This window comes from Syngnathoides biaculeatus, chromosome 13 (genome assembly GCF_019802595.1).
Source record: "Syngnathoides biaculeatus isolate LvHL_M chromosome 13, ASM1980259v1, whole genome shotgun sequence".
In the NCBI taxonomy this organism is placed as follows: Eukaryota; Metazoa; Chordata; class Actinopteri; order Syngnathiformes; family Syngnathidae; genus Syngnathoides; species Syngnathoides biaculeatus.
The window spans coordinates 17,023,240-17,039,825 of NC_084652.1; the positions used below are offsets into that span (position 1 = coordinate 17,023,240).

Here is a 16,586-nt window from a genome sequence, read left to right on the forward strand (position 1 = left end):
CTAAAAGACGTTCATAGTGCCTGGACTTTAAAAATAAGGGCATACATGACAATTTAGGTCAAAGCAATGCGTGTAGCTGAGTTTTGTTGTCATATTGAGCATTACACAACACATTTTATTATGTGTGAGCCTATTTCCAAAACAGTGATGGACTTTTACAGCATTGCACACCCACAGGCTAACCTGAGGTCGATATCTCATCATACATATTTGCCCTTTTGAACAGCTACTCAGAGTGTCCTTTAAATACAATTCAGCCGTTTTACATTGCAGTACAACTCAGGTCAAGCCTCCCACACACTGTACAGCAATCTGGCCTCTGGCAGTGATAGATAAACCACGAGTCAGGCAGCGGGATTCATTAGAGTGGACAGTACGTCTCATTTGTTAACACAACAGGACAAGGGAGCACGTCTGGAATTTGACAGCGACCCAGTTCTGTAGTTTAGACGTTTCACAAGCTTCAAAGGCAAGATACTGTACTTTGTGTCAGCAACCAAATACTTGACACACACTCTCAGAGCTTCTCACAAGCAAATCTAACCCTAAAGCATAAAGGCCTAGGTCAATCGACAAGGCCACAACAGATTCATATATGCCAAACTCAAATTCCTGAATATTTCCACAATTGCCTTATCGTCTCCAAACAACTACAGTAGATACGAGACTCTTTTTGGTCATGATCAAGTTCTACTTTCAGGACAACACCCAGAGTAAGTTTATCAGGGACAAAGTGAAAAATTGATTGCCAATAATCCACCTGGGGTCACATGTCAAACAAAATTTTGTGAAGAAAGCGCTCTAGATCTGCCATCGTTTTGGCAATATGCCCTCATTTGATGATGCAATGACCAGGAGACATTCATTCATAATTGCTTATTAACATCAAGTCCAAAAACACTGGTTAGTGTCCGTGTAGAATCTACTCCTCAAAGTCTTTCCAGCAATTGCCTTCATCAGAATAAAAAAAGGTGTATCCATAGAATATAACAGTACTCTGATACCTTATCTAAATAACTTTTGCAAACATTTTGAACAGGTTCCTTCAATTGTAGTATATGAGCCAATTTTTCCACTGTCCATATGGCCTAAATAATGTCCAGCTAATGTTTCCGAGTTGGAACTCGAAGGTTGTTCCAGTTTCTGGTGATGACTTCCATAGAGGCTGAGAGAAGTGTTAAAATTTACATTAATGAACAACACTTTACACAACACTTTAATTAACTGTTAATTGAAGACTCTAAATTGCCTGTAGCCCCATAGCTGTTTATAAAGTGCCTTGTGATTGTCTAGTGGCCAGTTCAGGGTGTACCCCGCCTCTTGCCAGCAGATAGCTGCAATAGGCTCCAGCACGCCAATGACCCACGTGAGGACAAGCGGCCGTTCATTTCTATTAAGACTTTCACTCCATTCCATTTTCCACGTCGTTTATCCTCATAAAATGTGGAAAATACATTTTTTACAGTGACTTTTAGGTTCATATGCATTCAGTATGACATTGATCACTGGATATATTGTTTGTGTATCTTGCATCTTCATTTCCTTTATAATAATAATGAAAAATAAACTGCTCACTTCTACAACAACTAAGAAGACTCCTTAGTTGCCTTCATTATGGAAGTAAATACCTGCCACCAGGATTTGAATTTGAAATGCCACAGAAAACAGGATTTGAATTTGAAATGTAAAGTGATCACATTTTCAATAGTTGTATTTCAATGTAACTTTTCAATATTAACAATTCAACTGACTACAATTGGCTGTCTAAAATTCACTGTCTGTGCCACCAGGCAGGGTTACTTCAGGTCACAACCGAACACCCAGCCAATCACAGTTACGCTTTCTTAGTCACATGACGTCACATACTAAGAAAGCGTAACTGGATTGGCTGGGGAATTTCACACACTGAATTGTAGCCAGTTGAATTGTTAACATTGAAAAGTTACACTGAAATACAAGTATTGAAAATGTGATCACTTTAAATTTCAAATTCAAATCCTGTTTTCTGTGGCATTTCAAATTCAAATCCTGGTGGCACATACAGTATTTACTTCCATACTCCGTTCAACTTTGACTGAAATACTGTTTATGTTCTGAGTTCTTCAAGCAATAGCTCCACTAGCCCTGGTCATTGTTTTCAAAAGGTGCAATTTTTACTCCTGAACAGCATCAGCGTCGACGGGATCATCGGGGAAGCTCTTAATCCTGCATTGTGCCGGTTATGGAAGCGGCAACCCCTGGCTGCAACAACCAAATGAACCGGAACGTCATCAGAGTGCACGACTCAACATGAGGAGCAGGCGCTTACCTACAGTATGTAACCCGCACAACGACAGCACCATTCCAAGTTGGATCATATGACAACTTGGATCATCTTATGGAATTCAAGATGATAACGATAAAGAGATGTTTAATTACAGTCTGAAAATGATTGTCTTTTAGAATTACAACTTAGCGTTACTGACATTCCAACATCCAACTGCATGTTAATATGACAGCTTTGCCACACAATTCAATTAAATGTAGAAGCCTGCTCTATAAATAAAGTTCAGTAGCTAACAAGGTATTTCATTTATGTGGTATCTCATCTGCACACTCAAGGGGCACAATGTAAAAGGGAAAAAGAAGACCTTGTGAAGGCGATAAATGTCTTGCAAGTTTTAAATGAATGTTTCGGGATCAGCGTTAGGGGTGTGTTGATTAATTTAAGCAATTCTAAACATTTTTATTTAGAAATTATTATTATTATTATTCATGTTTAGGTCTGGTCATTCACCACCATTAATTGCCAAGATTCACTGTAAGTAACTGCCTTTATTTATTACATTTTTGGACATCCTTAGAAATTTTTGTGGTATTACAGTATTTTGGTTAGCATTGCAGTTAAACGGTTCCATCACATGGAAAGTGTCACTTTCATTTAAAAAAAACAACAACAAAAAACACTTTGGTTCTGTTATACTAGTGTCCAGAAAAGACCCGAGCAACTTCTGTTTGACACAGTTTTGTATCCACTTTTTTCACATTTGTCTATGCACACCCCCTTTTCTTCGATTGGTTGACACTGTACATAAGACCCACCTGTGAGGAGCAGAAAGGGAACACATAGATTTTTCACCAGTGATATTGATCAGCTTGCAAAATTCAAATGACCGGATTTCAGGCTTCACACCACAAAACGTTTGGAAATCAGGGATGCATGGATGATTTTAATTAATATTTCACATTTACTGAGGCACCATAAGGACAATATTACATCTCAAGTACTACAAAAATTTCATTTGGCAAAATATGTCCCCTTTAAAACTATAAGATGAAAGTTCTGTCACCCAATAGAATGGAATTCATTTTTACAACAGAAAACCATTGCTACAATATCACTTGGGGGGGGCCTTTTATGAGATACTTCAACAACGTTCTACAAAATGTTTTATAGGACAGGTCGTGGAGAGGAAAATATGGATATTTCAGGTGACAATTGTTGAACGTTTACTGTAAGAGCAGAGGTAGAAGCACGAAGGTGGATTATATTTTGAGACAGGTGAGACAGACTTTAGACGGACAGGAAGAGCTCCCAGCAGACTGGAATACTGCTGCCAAGGTTGTCAGAGAGGGAGGCAGGCGAGTACTTGGGGTGTCTTCTGGTGGGAAAGGGGAGAAGGAAACTTGGTGGTGGGAACCCAAAATACAAGAAGTCATTCAAGAAAAGAGATTAGCGAAAAAGAAGTGGGACATGGAGAGGACTGAGGAGAGGTAAAAGAAGTATATTGAGATGCGACGTAGGGCAAAGGTAGAGGTGGCGAAGGCTAAACAAGCGTCATATAATGACATCTACACCAGGTTGGATACGAAAGAAGGACAAAAGGCTCTCTAAAGGTTGGCCAGACAGAGGGATAGAGATTGGAAGGATTCACAGCAACTAAAGGTGATTCAGGATAGCGATGGAAATAGGTTAACAAATGCCAGTCGTGTGCTAAGTAGATGGAAAGAGTACTTTGAGAAGTTAATGAAGAAAAATGGACAGAAGGAAGAGTAGAAGAGGCAAGCGTGAATGACCATGAAGTGGCAATGATTAGTATGGGGGAAGTTGGAAAGGCAGTGAACAAGATGAAAAAAATGGAAAGACAGTTGGTCCTGATGACATACCTGTGAAGGTATGGAAGCAATTTGGAGAGGTAGCTGTGGAGTTTTTGACCAACTGATTCAATAGAATACTAGCGGGAGAGAAGATGCCAGAAGAATGGAGGAAAAGTGTTTTTGAGAACAAAGACGATGTTCAGAACTGTGGAAACTACAGAGGAATAAAGATGATGAGCAACACAATGAAGTTATGGGAAAGAGTAGTGATGGCTAGACTCAGGTCAGAAGTAAGTATATGCGAGCAACAGTATGGTTTCATGCCGAGAAAGAGTACCACAGATGCATTAATTGCCTTGAGGATACTCGTGGAAAAGTACAGAGATGGCCAGAAGGAGCCATATTGTGTCATTGTAGACCTAGAGAAAGCCTATGGCAGAGTACCTAGAGAGGAACTGTGGCACTGTATGCGCAAGTCCAGTGTGGCGGAGAAATATGTTAGAATAGTACATGACATGTATGAGGACAGCAGAACAGCAGTGAGATGTGCCGCAAGTGTGTCAAAAGAATTTAAGAGGGAGGTGGGACTGCATCAGGGATCAACTCTGAGCCCCTTCCTGTTTGCGGTAGTAATGGATAGGCTGACAAATGAAGTTAGACTGGATTCCCCTTGGACCATGATGTTCGCAGATTATATTGTGATCTGCAGTGAAAGGAGGTAGCAGGTGGAGGAACATTTAGAAAGATTGAGGCATGCAATGGACAGGAGAGGAATGACGATTAGGTGAAGTAAAATAGAATATATGTGTGTGTGTATATGTGATGTTTTGGGGTGGGGGGGCTCCAGGGAGAAGAGATAGCAAGGATGGATGACTTCAAATACTTGGGGTCAACAATTTAGAGCAATGGTGAGTGTGGTAAGGAAGTGAAGAATGGGTGCAAGCGAGATGGAACAGATGGCGGAAGGTGTCTGGTGTTCTATGTGACAGAGGAGTCTCCGCCAGGATGAAGGGCAAAGTCTATAAAAACAGTGGTGAGCCTGGCCAAGATGTACAAATTAGAGATGGTGGAACTGAAGAAACAACAGGAAGCAGAACTTGAGGTAGCAGAAATGAAGATGCTGAGGTTCTCGCTTGGTGTGAACAGGTTGGATAGGATTAGAAATGAGCTCATTAGAGAGACAGCCAAAGTTGGATGTCTTGGAGACAAGGTTAGAGAGAGCAGACTTTGATGGTTTGGACATGTCCAGAGCCGAGGGAGTCAGTATATTGGGAGAAGGGTGCCGAGAATGGAGGTGCCAGGCAAAAGAGCGAGAGGAAGACCAAAGAAAAGGTTGATGGATGTTGTGAGGGAGGACATGAAGACTGTGGGTGTTAGAGAGGAAGATCCACAAGATAGGCTTAGATGGAAAAAGATGACACGCTGTGGTGACCCCTCATCGGGACAAGCTGAATGGAAAAGAAGAAGAATAATTGTTGTAAATTTACTATTACTACTATTTATTATTATCATCACTATTATTGTCATATTTTGTGCCTGCATTTCTCAGACATTGCTGAAAATTTATTTGACATCAGCCACCTTGTTGGGCAGCTAATGGGTCCTCGGGAAGATGTGTGAATTTTATTCATGCCAGATGGCTGATATTTTCTTTTATCATTGAAGCATGTCTATATTTATCATTAAGATATCTGACAGATATATCCCAGGCAATATGATGTAGACAAAGTGAGTCATTTACTATTATTGCTGCATTTGTACATGTATTGTTCAGTGCGTACATTTTACATTAGATACCATGTTGGGCAGCTACTTGGTCTTTCGAAAGATGTTTTGTTTGTCTGCAGCAATTATTAATACAGTTGCACCTCTACTTATGAATTGAATTTGTTTTAGAAGTTGTTTCATAATATGAATTTTTCGTAAGTAAAGGCAGTTTTTACATGTAAACAGCCTAATCTGTTCCAAGCCTTCCAACCCCCCCCCAAAAAAGCATTAAAAATGCATAATGTAAAGAAGAATGAAAATTATGTTCATTTACCTTTTGCATTACGCGACTATGCAAAGAAAAGGGTGAGTAACAAGAAAGACATCGAAGGGGACGCACTTTACCAATGTGCACTAGCGTGGGACACCATGTGAAAGCTCTACAATGTGATTTGGTGACGCTCGAGTGTTAAAGGGAAACAAAAAAGTATCATGGGTAAACATTGGAGTCCCTCATAGCCAATGGTATGCCAGGACGATGCTACAGCGATAGCCAATGGGAGAGCAGCTCTATCGCGCCACACAAACCAAGATACAGGATGTGCATCATGGGTAAAGACTTGACGTCCCTCATAGCCAATGGTATGCCAGGAATATGCTACAGCGATAGCCAATGGGAGAGGAACTCTATTGCACCACACAAACCAAGATGCAGGATGTTTACGTTTGGTGGAATTTGAGGGCTGCGAATCCAGCGCCTTTTTTGCCTTTCGTATCCTGAATTCTCCTTCATATCAAGAGACAATATTTTTCCAAAGAGACGTTTAATAACCTGAATTTTTCATTACTAGAGACCTTCGTAAGTAGCGGTACCACTGTATTATTATTGTTTTCATTACTAATTGATTGTTTTCTGCTACAGTGAGTTTTTTCCAAAAGACCAAGGGCCACTCTCCCCCAATTCCTACGTTAAATGGGAGGGTTGAAAGCAACTGCTTTTAAGTGTTATCACTACAATGTTCAGAGAATAAACTTCAACAAAGCAGATGCGTGATGCATAAGTTTAAAAAAAAAATCCAGTAATCAATACCTTCCTGTATATAAATCATTTGTCATCATCTATCTCAAAATGTCCAGTCCACAACAGACCAGAGAGGGAAAACCCAAATTAACTATCCCAACATCTGATATCCCATGGCGGCCTTGCAGGCTTCAGCTCTCCTGAGCAACATTAAAAAAGTAACGACTGCATTGAGGTTTGGAAGCCGTTTTCCATCAGAGTCATATATTACACTAGCTTCAAACGCTGCACCTCCCTACCCCCCAACCCTCCATCAGTCTCATTGCTCAGGTATGAGAGGACTTCTCTGGATGTCAAAGCAAGCATGTACTTTTTTCTTTTTTTTTTTCTTCAGGAAGCATTCCTTTATAATGACAGGGGAAGTTACAGTACAAGTTGCTACGCATAAACATCACACGGCGAAAAAACACCCGGGACAGCCTTTTGTTTTTCTTTAGTTATTTATTGAATTGAAAGGCTTTTTAAGTGGATCTAAGGTATAACAAAATGAAAAGGTAATGTTTTTTTCCCCCCACAATTCCAATTTCCGATTTGAAATCGATTTTCCCCCTGATAATCCTTTCAAAGTTAGTAATTACATTATTTAAAACATTTTTTGCTCTTTTTTTTTTTTTTTAAATCCTTCTGGAATTCTCCTTCTCACTCTTGATACCAAATAAGCTTTCTTTTTTTTTTTTTTTTTTTGGTTATGATGTTTACACTTGCATATGGTTTGAACAGATGAACGTAGCGCCTTAAAGCATCTGGAAATTGCACCCAAGGATGACTTAGACTTGTGGAGCTCTATGATTCTCTCTCTGATTTCCTGGCCGATTTTGTTTGATTTTGCCATGATTTCAAACAAGGAAAGAGTGTTTTTGAGGTCTGGGTTTGAACATATCCAAAGGTGTGCTTTCAATTAATTCACATGTTCTCAGTTAACCTATTAGTAGCTGGGAAAGCCATGACCTCATCATCTGAGCTTCCCTATGTATTTTTTAAGCCATGGTACTTTTTGCGTGTGTCAACGTTTGACCTTGAAGAAAAATAATGTAAACTTCTGTAAGAATTTTTTTTCTCTCATTATTGTGGCATTTAACAAAATTAAATAATTTTTATGATCCTGACTGACCAGAAACCGGGGAAGTTTAGTCTGGCTTCATACAGGGAGATGAAAAATTAAATATGTGTTTTTGTTTTTCTATGTAAACCTTTGGCTTCAACTGTACGTAGAGCCATACACACATCACACCACACTGCCCCTAAGAGGTCAGCAGGAACAGCAGATTCATGGTTTTGGTATTAAAAAAAAAAAGGGAAATGCTTTTTTTTTTCTTCTGACTGACTTGAAATCAAACTATATATGTCTATATATATATATATATATATATATATATATATATATATATATATATATATAATATATATATATATATGTGTGTCAGTTATGATTACAAAAATAAGTTAAATGAACTAAATGCTAGCATACTGACACAAAACAATTTAAGCACATGGTACCTTTAATTTATGTTGTAGTTCTTTTATTTACAGTTGAGATTTGGTAGCTGGATAAATACTCAATTTCATAAATTCATGAATCCTCGTATTCATTAAGTGATTTCATTAGCAATAAGAATAATGATTACTATTTTTTCCATTAAAAGGCACCCCGAAGAAAAGTGAAATTTTTCAAAACCAGAAAAGAACAAGCCACTCTTTAACAGGATGGAAGATTTTGTGTCAAAAGTCCATAAAAATTGATTAGTCAACTTACCCTGTAAAACAGAAAAATGTATGACCATTAAAGCTATCAGCTTTTATATATAGTGAAAAATAAACGATTGTCCCTTGCAACATTCATAAGTGAAACTTTGCTCTAGATCAAAGAGAAGAAAACATAATCTGATAAGATGTGACAGATAGATACAAAGTGTCTGAACAAGTTCCATGGTATTTGAGGACATAACTAAAACTCAACTTGATGGCAAGTTTTTTTAGTCGCGCATCCATTTTCGACAGCTGTGATCCTCGTTAAGGTTATTCAGGTGACCTGGAGTTTATTCCATCTTACTTTTAGGCAAGATGTGGGTACTCTGGAGTTGTTCGCAAGCTAGAAAATTATTTTCAACACAGTTCTCGGGACCTGGGTTCAAATCCAGCCTTCCCTCTGTGGAGTTTGCATGTTTTCCTCATGCCTGCGTGAGTTCGCCGGTTTCCTCCCACATATCAAAGACATGCATGCTAGGTTAATGCAAGGCTCTAAAAAGCCCATAGGTATGCATCGGAGTGTCCAAGTGTTTTTTTTTTTTCCAAGTGCCCAGCATTTGGCTAGCTATCAGTTCAGGGTGTACCCCATCTCTTGCCCAAAGACAGCTGGCATAAGATCCAGCACGCTCACAGCCCTAGTGAAGATAAGGGGTATGGAAAATAGATGAATGGATGGATGGATTTCACAGGGTCTGCTAGCTACGCGGTTGGCATGGCGACATTTTGTTCACAGCCTTTTTAGCAGCATCATGATAAAAGTGCTGATAAATGAGTCATGAAATGGGTGTTGTGTCAATTAAATAGTTGGCCGTTTAGCGAACGCACAACTGTAAATACAAATAACTGTACAGTAGCCTTCCTCACTCCTAGTCAACCAGTCTTGCTGCCAGGCACAGAGCGAGTCTGTGGCGGCATGCGATGAAAGCATGGCCTGGAGCAAAAAGACTCACTTTTCTCCCACACAAGTACAATTTTATGACACCCACACACCCTTGTAATCAACTATTGCCTCCTCTACTATGTAATGTCACAATGAAAAGTGAGTATTAAGAGTCTAAAATCCACTGTAGTGGGAGGCAATACTGTATATACTGTCATAAATTGTAATATGTTCCAGGCGTAAAACCCTACCCTTAAATGGGTTATTCTGTAATTGTCTCAGTCATATGTTTGCGACGCAAAACTATTTTAAGACGATAACCTAATTTAATTATACTCTATATCAATATTGGGAATCTTTATGAGGTATTGTGAGACCCCAAAATACTGTTGAAGATAAAATCCTTATGCGAGGATAAGCCATCATTTAATAAATTTTTTCATTACTTGAAGATACCAAAATGATTATGTTGGGACTAAAAGATATTTCACGTCATTAAGTCATGATTTAACAATTTCAATCATCAAGATGAAGACTATAATAATTATTTAGGAGGTCACGAGACGAATGCTGTAATTTGGAGCAAGTGAGTCAATATTTAGAGATGATTTCATTGCATTTAAAGCAAATGATGACCAGCAAAAAGAATGTTGTTTTCACTCCTAACCTGCTAACCTCTCCTGGAAACGTCTCTGGTACTTCCCAAGTGAGCCCAACCTTTCCTCCTGTATTCACACTACAAGCATAAATGAGTCCGCCTGCTCTTGCTGATGCTAACCAGTTAATAGCTCCTGGAAGCTTCTCAAATCCTTCCCAAGTAAGCAAAATCCCTCCTGCTAGATTTAAAAATTCCATGGAGGAAACAACAACTACCAATTTCAATACCTTCTTGGTCCTACCATGCTAAAAGATCTCCTGGAAGCTTCTCCTTTCATAACACATTCTCAATTGGAGCAATACAAGCTAAAGAATGCTGATGCTAACATGTGGATAAGGGTAAGCACAGCAAATGGAAGGTCACCAGCTCGTAATCTCAGATGATTGCTGATAAACTGAATTGGATGCTTTATGATTGTAAATCTAGTTTAAAAATTAGCATGGCTTTGTCATCGTCTTCGCCTATCCACTTCTTGTCTTCCCTTTTGTGACACTTGTAAAAAGCATAATAAGGATTATAGCTTATTTGTTACCATGGAAGAGATGAGCAGTGACTTAGAGTGCATGGAGGGGAGAGAAGGGTTAAAAAAAAATGACATGCACCAAGCTACTGTTTAAAGTAGATGTCCTGGTAATGTCAGATGCTTACGTTTTTTTCCCCAATATTTGGAACAATCAATGTTACATTTGTAACAAGTCAACATTCAGTGATTTCTGTAAGAAAATATGGATATTCCGTAGCATTTGCCAGTTCTCTTATCATTATTATGAATAATTAATATTATGATTGTGCCACATGCCTAATGGCAAGTATTGCCCAGGATACACAAAGATAGTCGGTATATTTTTGTCCGGACTTTGCCAGACAATTTTTTTGTCTTATGAGACTATTCTATGAGATTATCCTTAGGTCTGAGGTGTTTTCATGGTGACTTTATGCCCAGAATAGGCTCCAAAAAGGGTCAGGGATGACATCTTAAATATTAAATATTTATGAGCAAAATTTTCCACGTATGAGGCCTGTGGGCATCGCCAACTCCTTGAGTCATGACATGAGACTGAATATAGCCAGTTTAAAGAAGCGATCTGAAGAACTAGACAAAGCCAGCAAAAAAATAAATAAAAGGCCAACACCAAAATGTCATATTTCACAGGAGTGAGTTCACCAAACACCAATAAGTATTTTCAAAAGAAAGGTTTTTTGTTTGCTTGCTTGTTTTTGACAACACGATTTTACAAATCTCCCAACTCGGGTACCCATGTAAACATTTGCGAAACATTTGCGTGACATAGCTGTGTTTTTTTTTCTTCATCTTTTCTTTTGTTTGATCACATTTGATCATGTGAGATTTCTGTCTTGCAAGACTGGATTCTGAATGGGTGATGGAAAGGAACTTTCTGTGTCTGGAGTTCTTTATTGAGATTAGACACACAGTATAAGTGAAACCTGTGAAATTCTGTATTTTTTGATCATATATCTGTGGTCTGCAATCCCATGTTTGTCACAGGTCAAAACTGGAGACTACAATTACCAAATGATACAGCAGTCCTTAATATATCCCAAAGATTCCATGAAACCACAACAGCTAATTTGAGTACACGCTGATGATGATCCTAACGGATAACACCCCCTTGAATTACTCCCATTCTTCCCAAGTCATCCAAATGACTCCCCAAAATGTCCATGGAAACAATACCAGCAACCAAAATGCCCGTGGATGGTCTTACTGATGCGAGCATGCAAAGCGGCGGCTAACAACATCTACGCTGCAGACGAACTCCCTTTAGCTGTTTTTTTTTTTTTTGTTTTGTTTTTTTTTTGTGATGTAGTGATTGGGAACTTTTGCAACAGAGGAATCACGCTGCGCGTGCACACGCGCCGTGGAAACTTCGACACAGATTGTTCCAAGTTTGCGCCATGTTGTGTGCAGACGTGCACGCGCACGCCCTCCCTCTGGCTAGCAGCAACAAGTAGAGTGGCTAGCCGGTCATGCTAACATGCTAAAAACAACACCAAGAAGAAGACGACGACGACTACTACTTCGGTTACCTTGGCGATGGCCTTTTTGTACCTCATGACGGCTTGTTGGACGAGCGCGTGCACGTGGATGTTACCGTCCCCGCACGGCACGACCACGCGCGTCCTTCCGAAGCACACCGTCACTTTCATGGTGTCCTTCCGCGCCCGCTCGATGCTCCCAAGCCCGGCGAAAAGAGTCGGAAGAAGTCCAGAAGCGGCATGAGGCGCTGGGGGCTCTCTGTTTGGTTTAGGGTCTTTCGCTGGTTGATCCGCTAAAGCGCCGTCTTTCTGCCTCTCTCCCCCCAGTACGACATTGTAATCTGATGTATGTGGGAGTCTCCCTCTCCCTCTGTGCCTCTCTTACCGACCACCTGTTTAGCGGAGCTCGATCTATCGATCTCCTTTTCTGCGTCTCCTTCCTTCCCGCGGTCGCTCGCGACGCCTCGCACCCTGCGCGTGCCCGAGCGCCTGCTGGTGCATTCATGTAAACTCGGGAAATCTCCTCGATTCCGTCCCAATCCATAAATTACATAAAATGTGATCGATTGCTGCACAAATCATTCGTATCATTGATTGGGACAAACTATGTTTTTCTTGATTTGTACAGATAAGGCAAAGTGATTAATGTGACAGTTACATTCAACTGAAACCAGAAGATTCCATACGATGTGCAAAAACACATTTCATTTTATTATCTCACTGTCTGAAGTCAAATCAGACTAAACTACTCTTGTTTCAGGTCATTCAATATCACCAAAATTATTTACTTTTGTTAAATACCACAATTATAAGAGAATTTCTTTGAGGATTTTATATTATTTTCTTCTATGTCAAAAAAATTCCATAGACTGCACTTAAAACACTCATTTTTCTTGTTTGAAATCATGGGAAAATGGAAAGAAATTGGCCAGGAAATCAGATAAATAATTGTAGAGGTCCACAAGTTTGGATCATCCTTGAGTGCAATATCCAGATCCTTGAAGGTGCCACGTTCATCTGGTCAAACAATCATATGCAAGGATAAACAACATGGAAATGTCTAGCCATCACACCACTCAGGAAGGAGACAGGCTCCGTGTCCCAGATTTGAATGTGTTATGGCCCTAAATATGTCGTGATCCACAGTGAAATGAGTCCTGGGCTGAAAGGCCACTCGCCGAGAATGAAGCCCTTACACCCAAAGAAACAAGCCAAAAAAAAAAAAAAAAGACAGATTACAGTTTGCCAAAAGACACCAAGACAAAGATCGTAACTTCTGGAGACATGTCCTGTGGTCTGATAAAATTAAAATAGTGTTGTTTGGCTGTAAGGACCAACATTACATCTGGAAGAAAAAGAGGGAATCTTGTAGACCTGAGTACACCATACCAACTGTGAAGAATGGTGGTGGCAGCATCACGTTGTGAGGCTGTTTTGCTGCAGCAGAAATTGGAGCTCTTCATAAAATAGACGGCATCATGAAGAAAGAATATCACATGAAACTATTAAGGCAACATCTCAAGACATCATACAGGAAGCTAAAACTTGGGTGCAAATGGACAACGACCCCAAGCATACAGTATTCCCAAAATAGTGGCTTGAGAGCTTGGAGGTGCCATCACATAGCCCTGATCTGAATCCCATTGAAAATTTGTGGGCAGATCTGAAAAGGGGTGTGCGGGCAAGGCAACCGACAAACCTGACTCGGTGACACCAGTTCTGTCAGGAGGAATGGGCCAGGATTCAAGCAGAGTACTGTCAGAAGCTTGTGGAAGGAGACCTAACACGTTTGAGTCATGCAATTCACTTTTGACCTCGGAATAAATAATATAAAACTCACTCAGAAATTCTGTCTCACATTATTGTGGCATTTAACAAAATGTAATAATTTTGGTGATCCTGACTGATCTGATAACGAAGCAGTGCAGTCTCGTTTGATTTCAGACAGTGAAACAAAAAATGAAATGTGTGTTTTTGCACAGTGTATGTAAACTTCTGCCTTCAACTGTAATACATCATCATAGGAATAACCCATCCATCCATCCATTTTCTTTGCCGCTTATCCTCACAAGGGCCACGGGGAGTGCTGGAGCCTATCCCAGCTGTCAACGGGCAGGAGGTGGGGGACACCCTGAACTGGTTGCCAGCCAATCACAGGGCACATCGAGACAAACAACCGCACTCGCAATCACACCCAGGGGCAATTGAGAGTGTCCAATTAAGGTTGCATGTTTTTGGGATGTGGGAGGAAACCAGAGTACCCGGAGGAAACCCACGCAGACACGGGGAGAACATTCAAACTCCCCGCAGGCGGGACCGGGATCAAACCCGGGACCTCAGAACTGTGAGGCCAACGCTTTACCAGCTGACCCACCATGCCACCCATAGGAATAATAATGGGGGTAATTTGGATTATTCACCAACGTATGCTTGAAATACGATTTTCAAAACAGTATCAAGATTCTGAATCATCTTTAGGTGCCCAGTATAAGAAGTACCTCCACCATTTGCAGAATTGATATGGTCCCAGATAATCACATTTCGAGTAACTTTGAACGCCCTGAATTTAATTTCTTGGAGTTTCTAGGTCACATGCATAATAGTCACTAGAATATTGTTCTATTAGTCATTTGTCATGTCATGTCATTATCCAAGCCGCTTATCTTCACAAGGGTTGTGGGAAAGCTCGAGCCTATCCCAGCTAACTTTGGGCGAAGGGAGGACTACACCCTGAACAGGCTGCCACTCAGTCACAGGGCAGATATCAACACCATCACTGAGCGGGAATCGACAGGCCTGTGTACCACTACACCATCAGTGTATTAGTAATTTCAAATTGCCCTAAACTGCTCGACACATCATTTGCATTTGTCAAAAAAAAAAAAAAAATCCTTACTTCATTACTGGTAACTTTTTCTGACTCAATTTTCACGTTTTCATGTCCCAAAATATTCCTTGTCAATTCTTATACTAGAGCAGCTCCAACTACAACAAACAATTTCCTCGTGTGTCTTTGACATACTTGGCAAATAAAGATGACTCTAATTCTGATGCATATATCTACAAAGTCTATATCCATCAAGTCATTGGTAACTACTAAATCCAAAGTACCTTGACATTGTTCCGTACAAAATGAACTACGGTAACATGGGACTCAGAAAACGTTCTGTAATGACTGACTTGACATTTCCTGAAAAGAAATCCAAAAAAGAAGAGAGGTTATGACTTCACAAATGTTGAAAATACTTGCCTTTAAATCATAGTAACAAAGTATTATGCAGACCCTGCACATTTGGTGGTCATGGAATCCTTTATTTCAAAGCCATTTCCTGAAGAAAAATCTAGGTTTATATTTATATTTAATTGCATGTATTACATAAAATAAAAATGCTGCCATGTTCTCATGAAAACAACAACAACAAAAACTCAAACGAAAGTGGCTGAGAGAAAAATAAATGTTATATTTTATGACCCTTGAAATTATTCCACATTCAAATTTCCCCTGGGTGGAACAACAGCGTGACTTGTTAGAGCGTCTGCTTCACAGTTCTGAGGACGGGGGTCCAAATCGCATAAACTGTTTGCATGTTTTCCTTGTGCCTGTGTGGGTTTGGACACTCTAAATTGCGCGGAGGTGTGATTGTGAGTCCAGCTGTTTGTCTCGATGTGCCCTGCGATTGGCTGGCAACCAGTTCAGGGCGTACCCTGCCTCCTGACCATTGACCGCTGGAATAGGCTCCAGCACTCCTGCGACCCTTGTGAGGATAAGTGGAAAAAAAAAATGGATGGATGGATGGATAGTCTCCATTAAGTTAAATCAAATCTTCTGAATCTATCTATCTAATATCCAAAATGATTTTTAAACTATGTTGTAGACCAGGAGTCACTGATAGTGTCACACGCCTGATTTTGGTGCGTGCACCATGGGATCGATTCCCGCTCAGTGATGCTGTCAATATGTGCCCTATGACTAACGGGTGACCAGCTGCGGGTGTAGTCAGCCTTTCGCCTGATGTTAGCTAGGATAGGGTCCGGCACTCCTGCGACCCTTGTGAGGATAAGCACCTTGAAAAGGGGAATGGAATTTTGCAGACCACGACCTTAATTTACCATTTCCTAATATAATTGTATAATTGAAATTCCTTTATTCAGACCCCAAAAACTCATCATGATGAACAAAGATAGTTTTAAGACGTATGACTTTGTAAGCACAGCAGTGGACATAAACTACAAAGTACTGGAGACTCCGGTGGCCGAGAATAGTCACAACATTGTGGCCATCAGAATAGCAAATCAGGTACTGTACTGTACCTGTATGCTGCTTCCAAATTCTGTACGAGTTAGTAACGCCCTCTTGAGATAAACCACTGAATAACAACGATAAGCTCTCGTTGTTAGGCCTTGTTGCTATGGTCACGTGTGTGAGCTGTTCTTATATA

The 16,586-nt window shown here is 40.2% G+C and overlaps 1 protein-coding gene across 7 annotated transcripts in view; it reads right to left on the bottom strand.

The window, feature by feature from the left end:
* The window catches only part of LOC133511217 (partitioning defective 3 homolog), a 197,823-nt gene extending 185,168 nt beyond the window's left edge, over nucleotides 1–12,655 (bottom strand). For all 7 annotated transcript variants that reach the window (XM_061839939.1, XM_061839938.1, XM_061839936.1 and 4 more), the window contains exon 1: nucleotides 12,199–12,655. In XM_061839939.1, the coding sequence (XP_061695923.1) occupies nucleotides 12,199–12,318 (120 nt within the window). In that variant the 5' untranslated portion in view covers nucleotides 12,319–12,655. The remainder of the gene's footprint in view (nucleotides 1–12,198) is intronic.
* Between the last annotated feature and the right edge of the window lie 3,931 nt (nucleotides 12,656–16,586).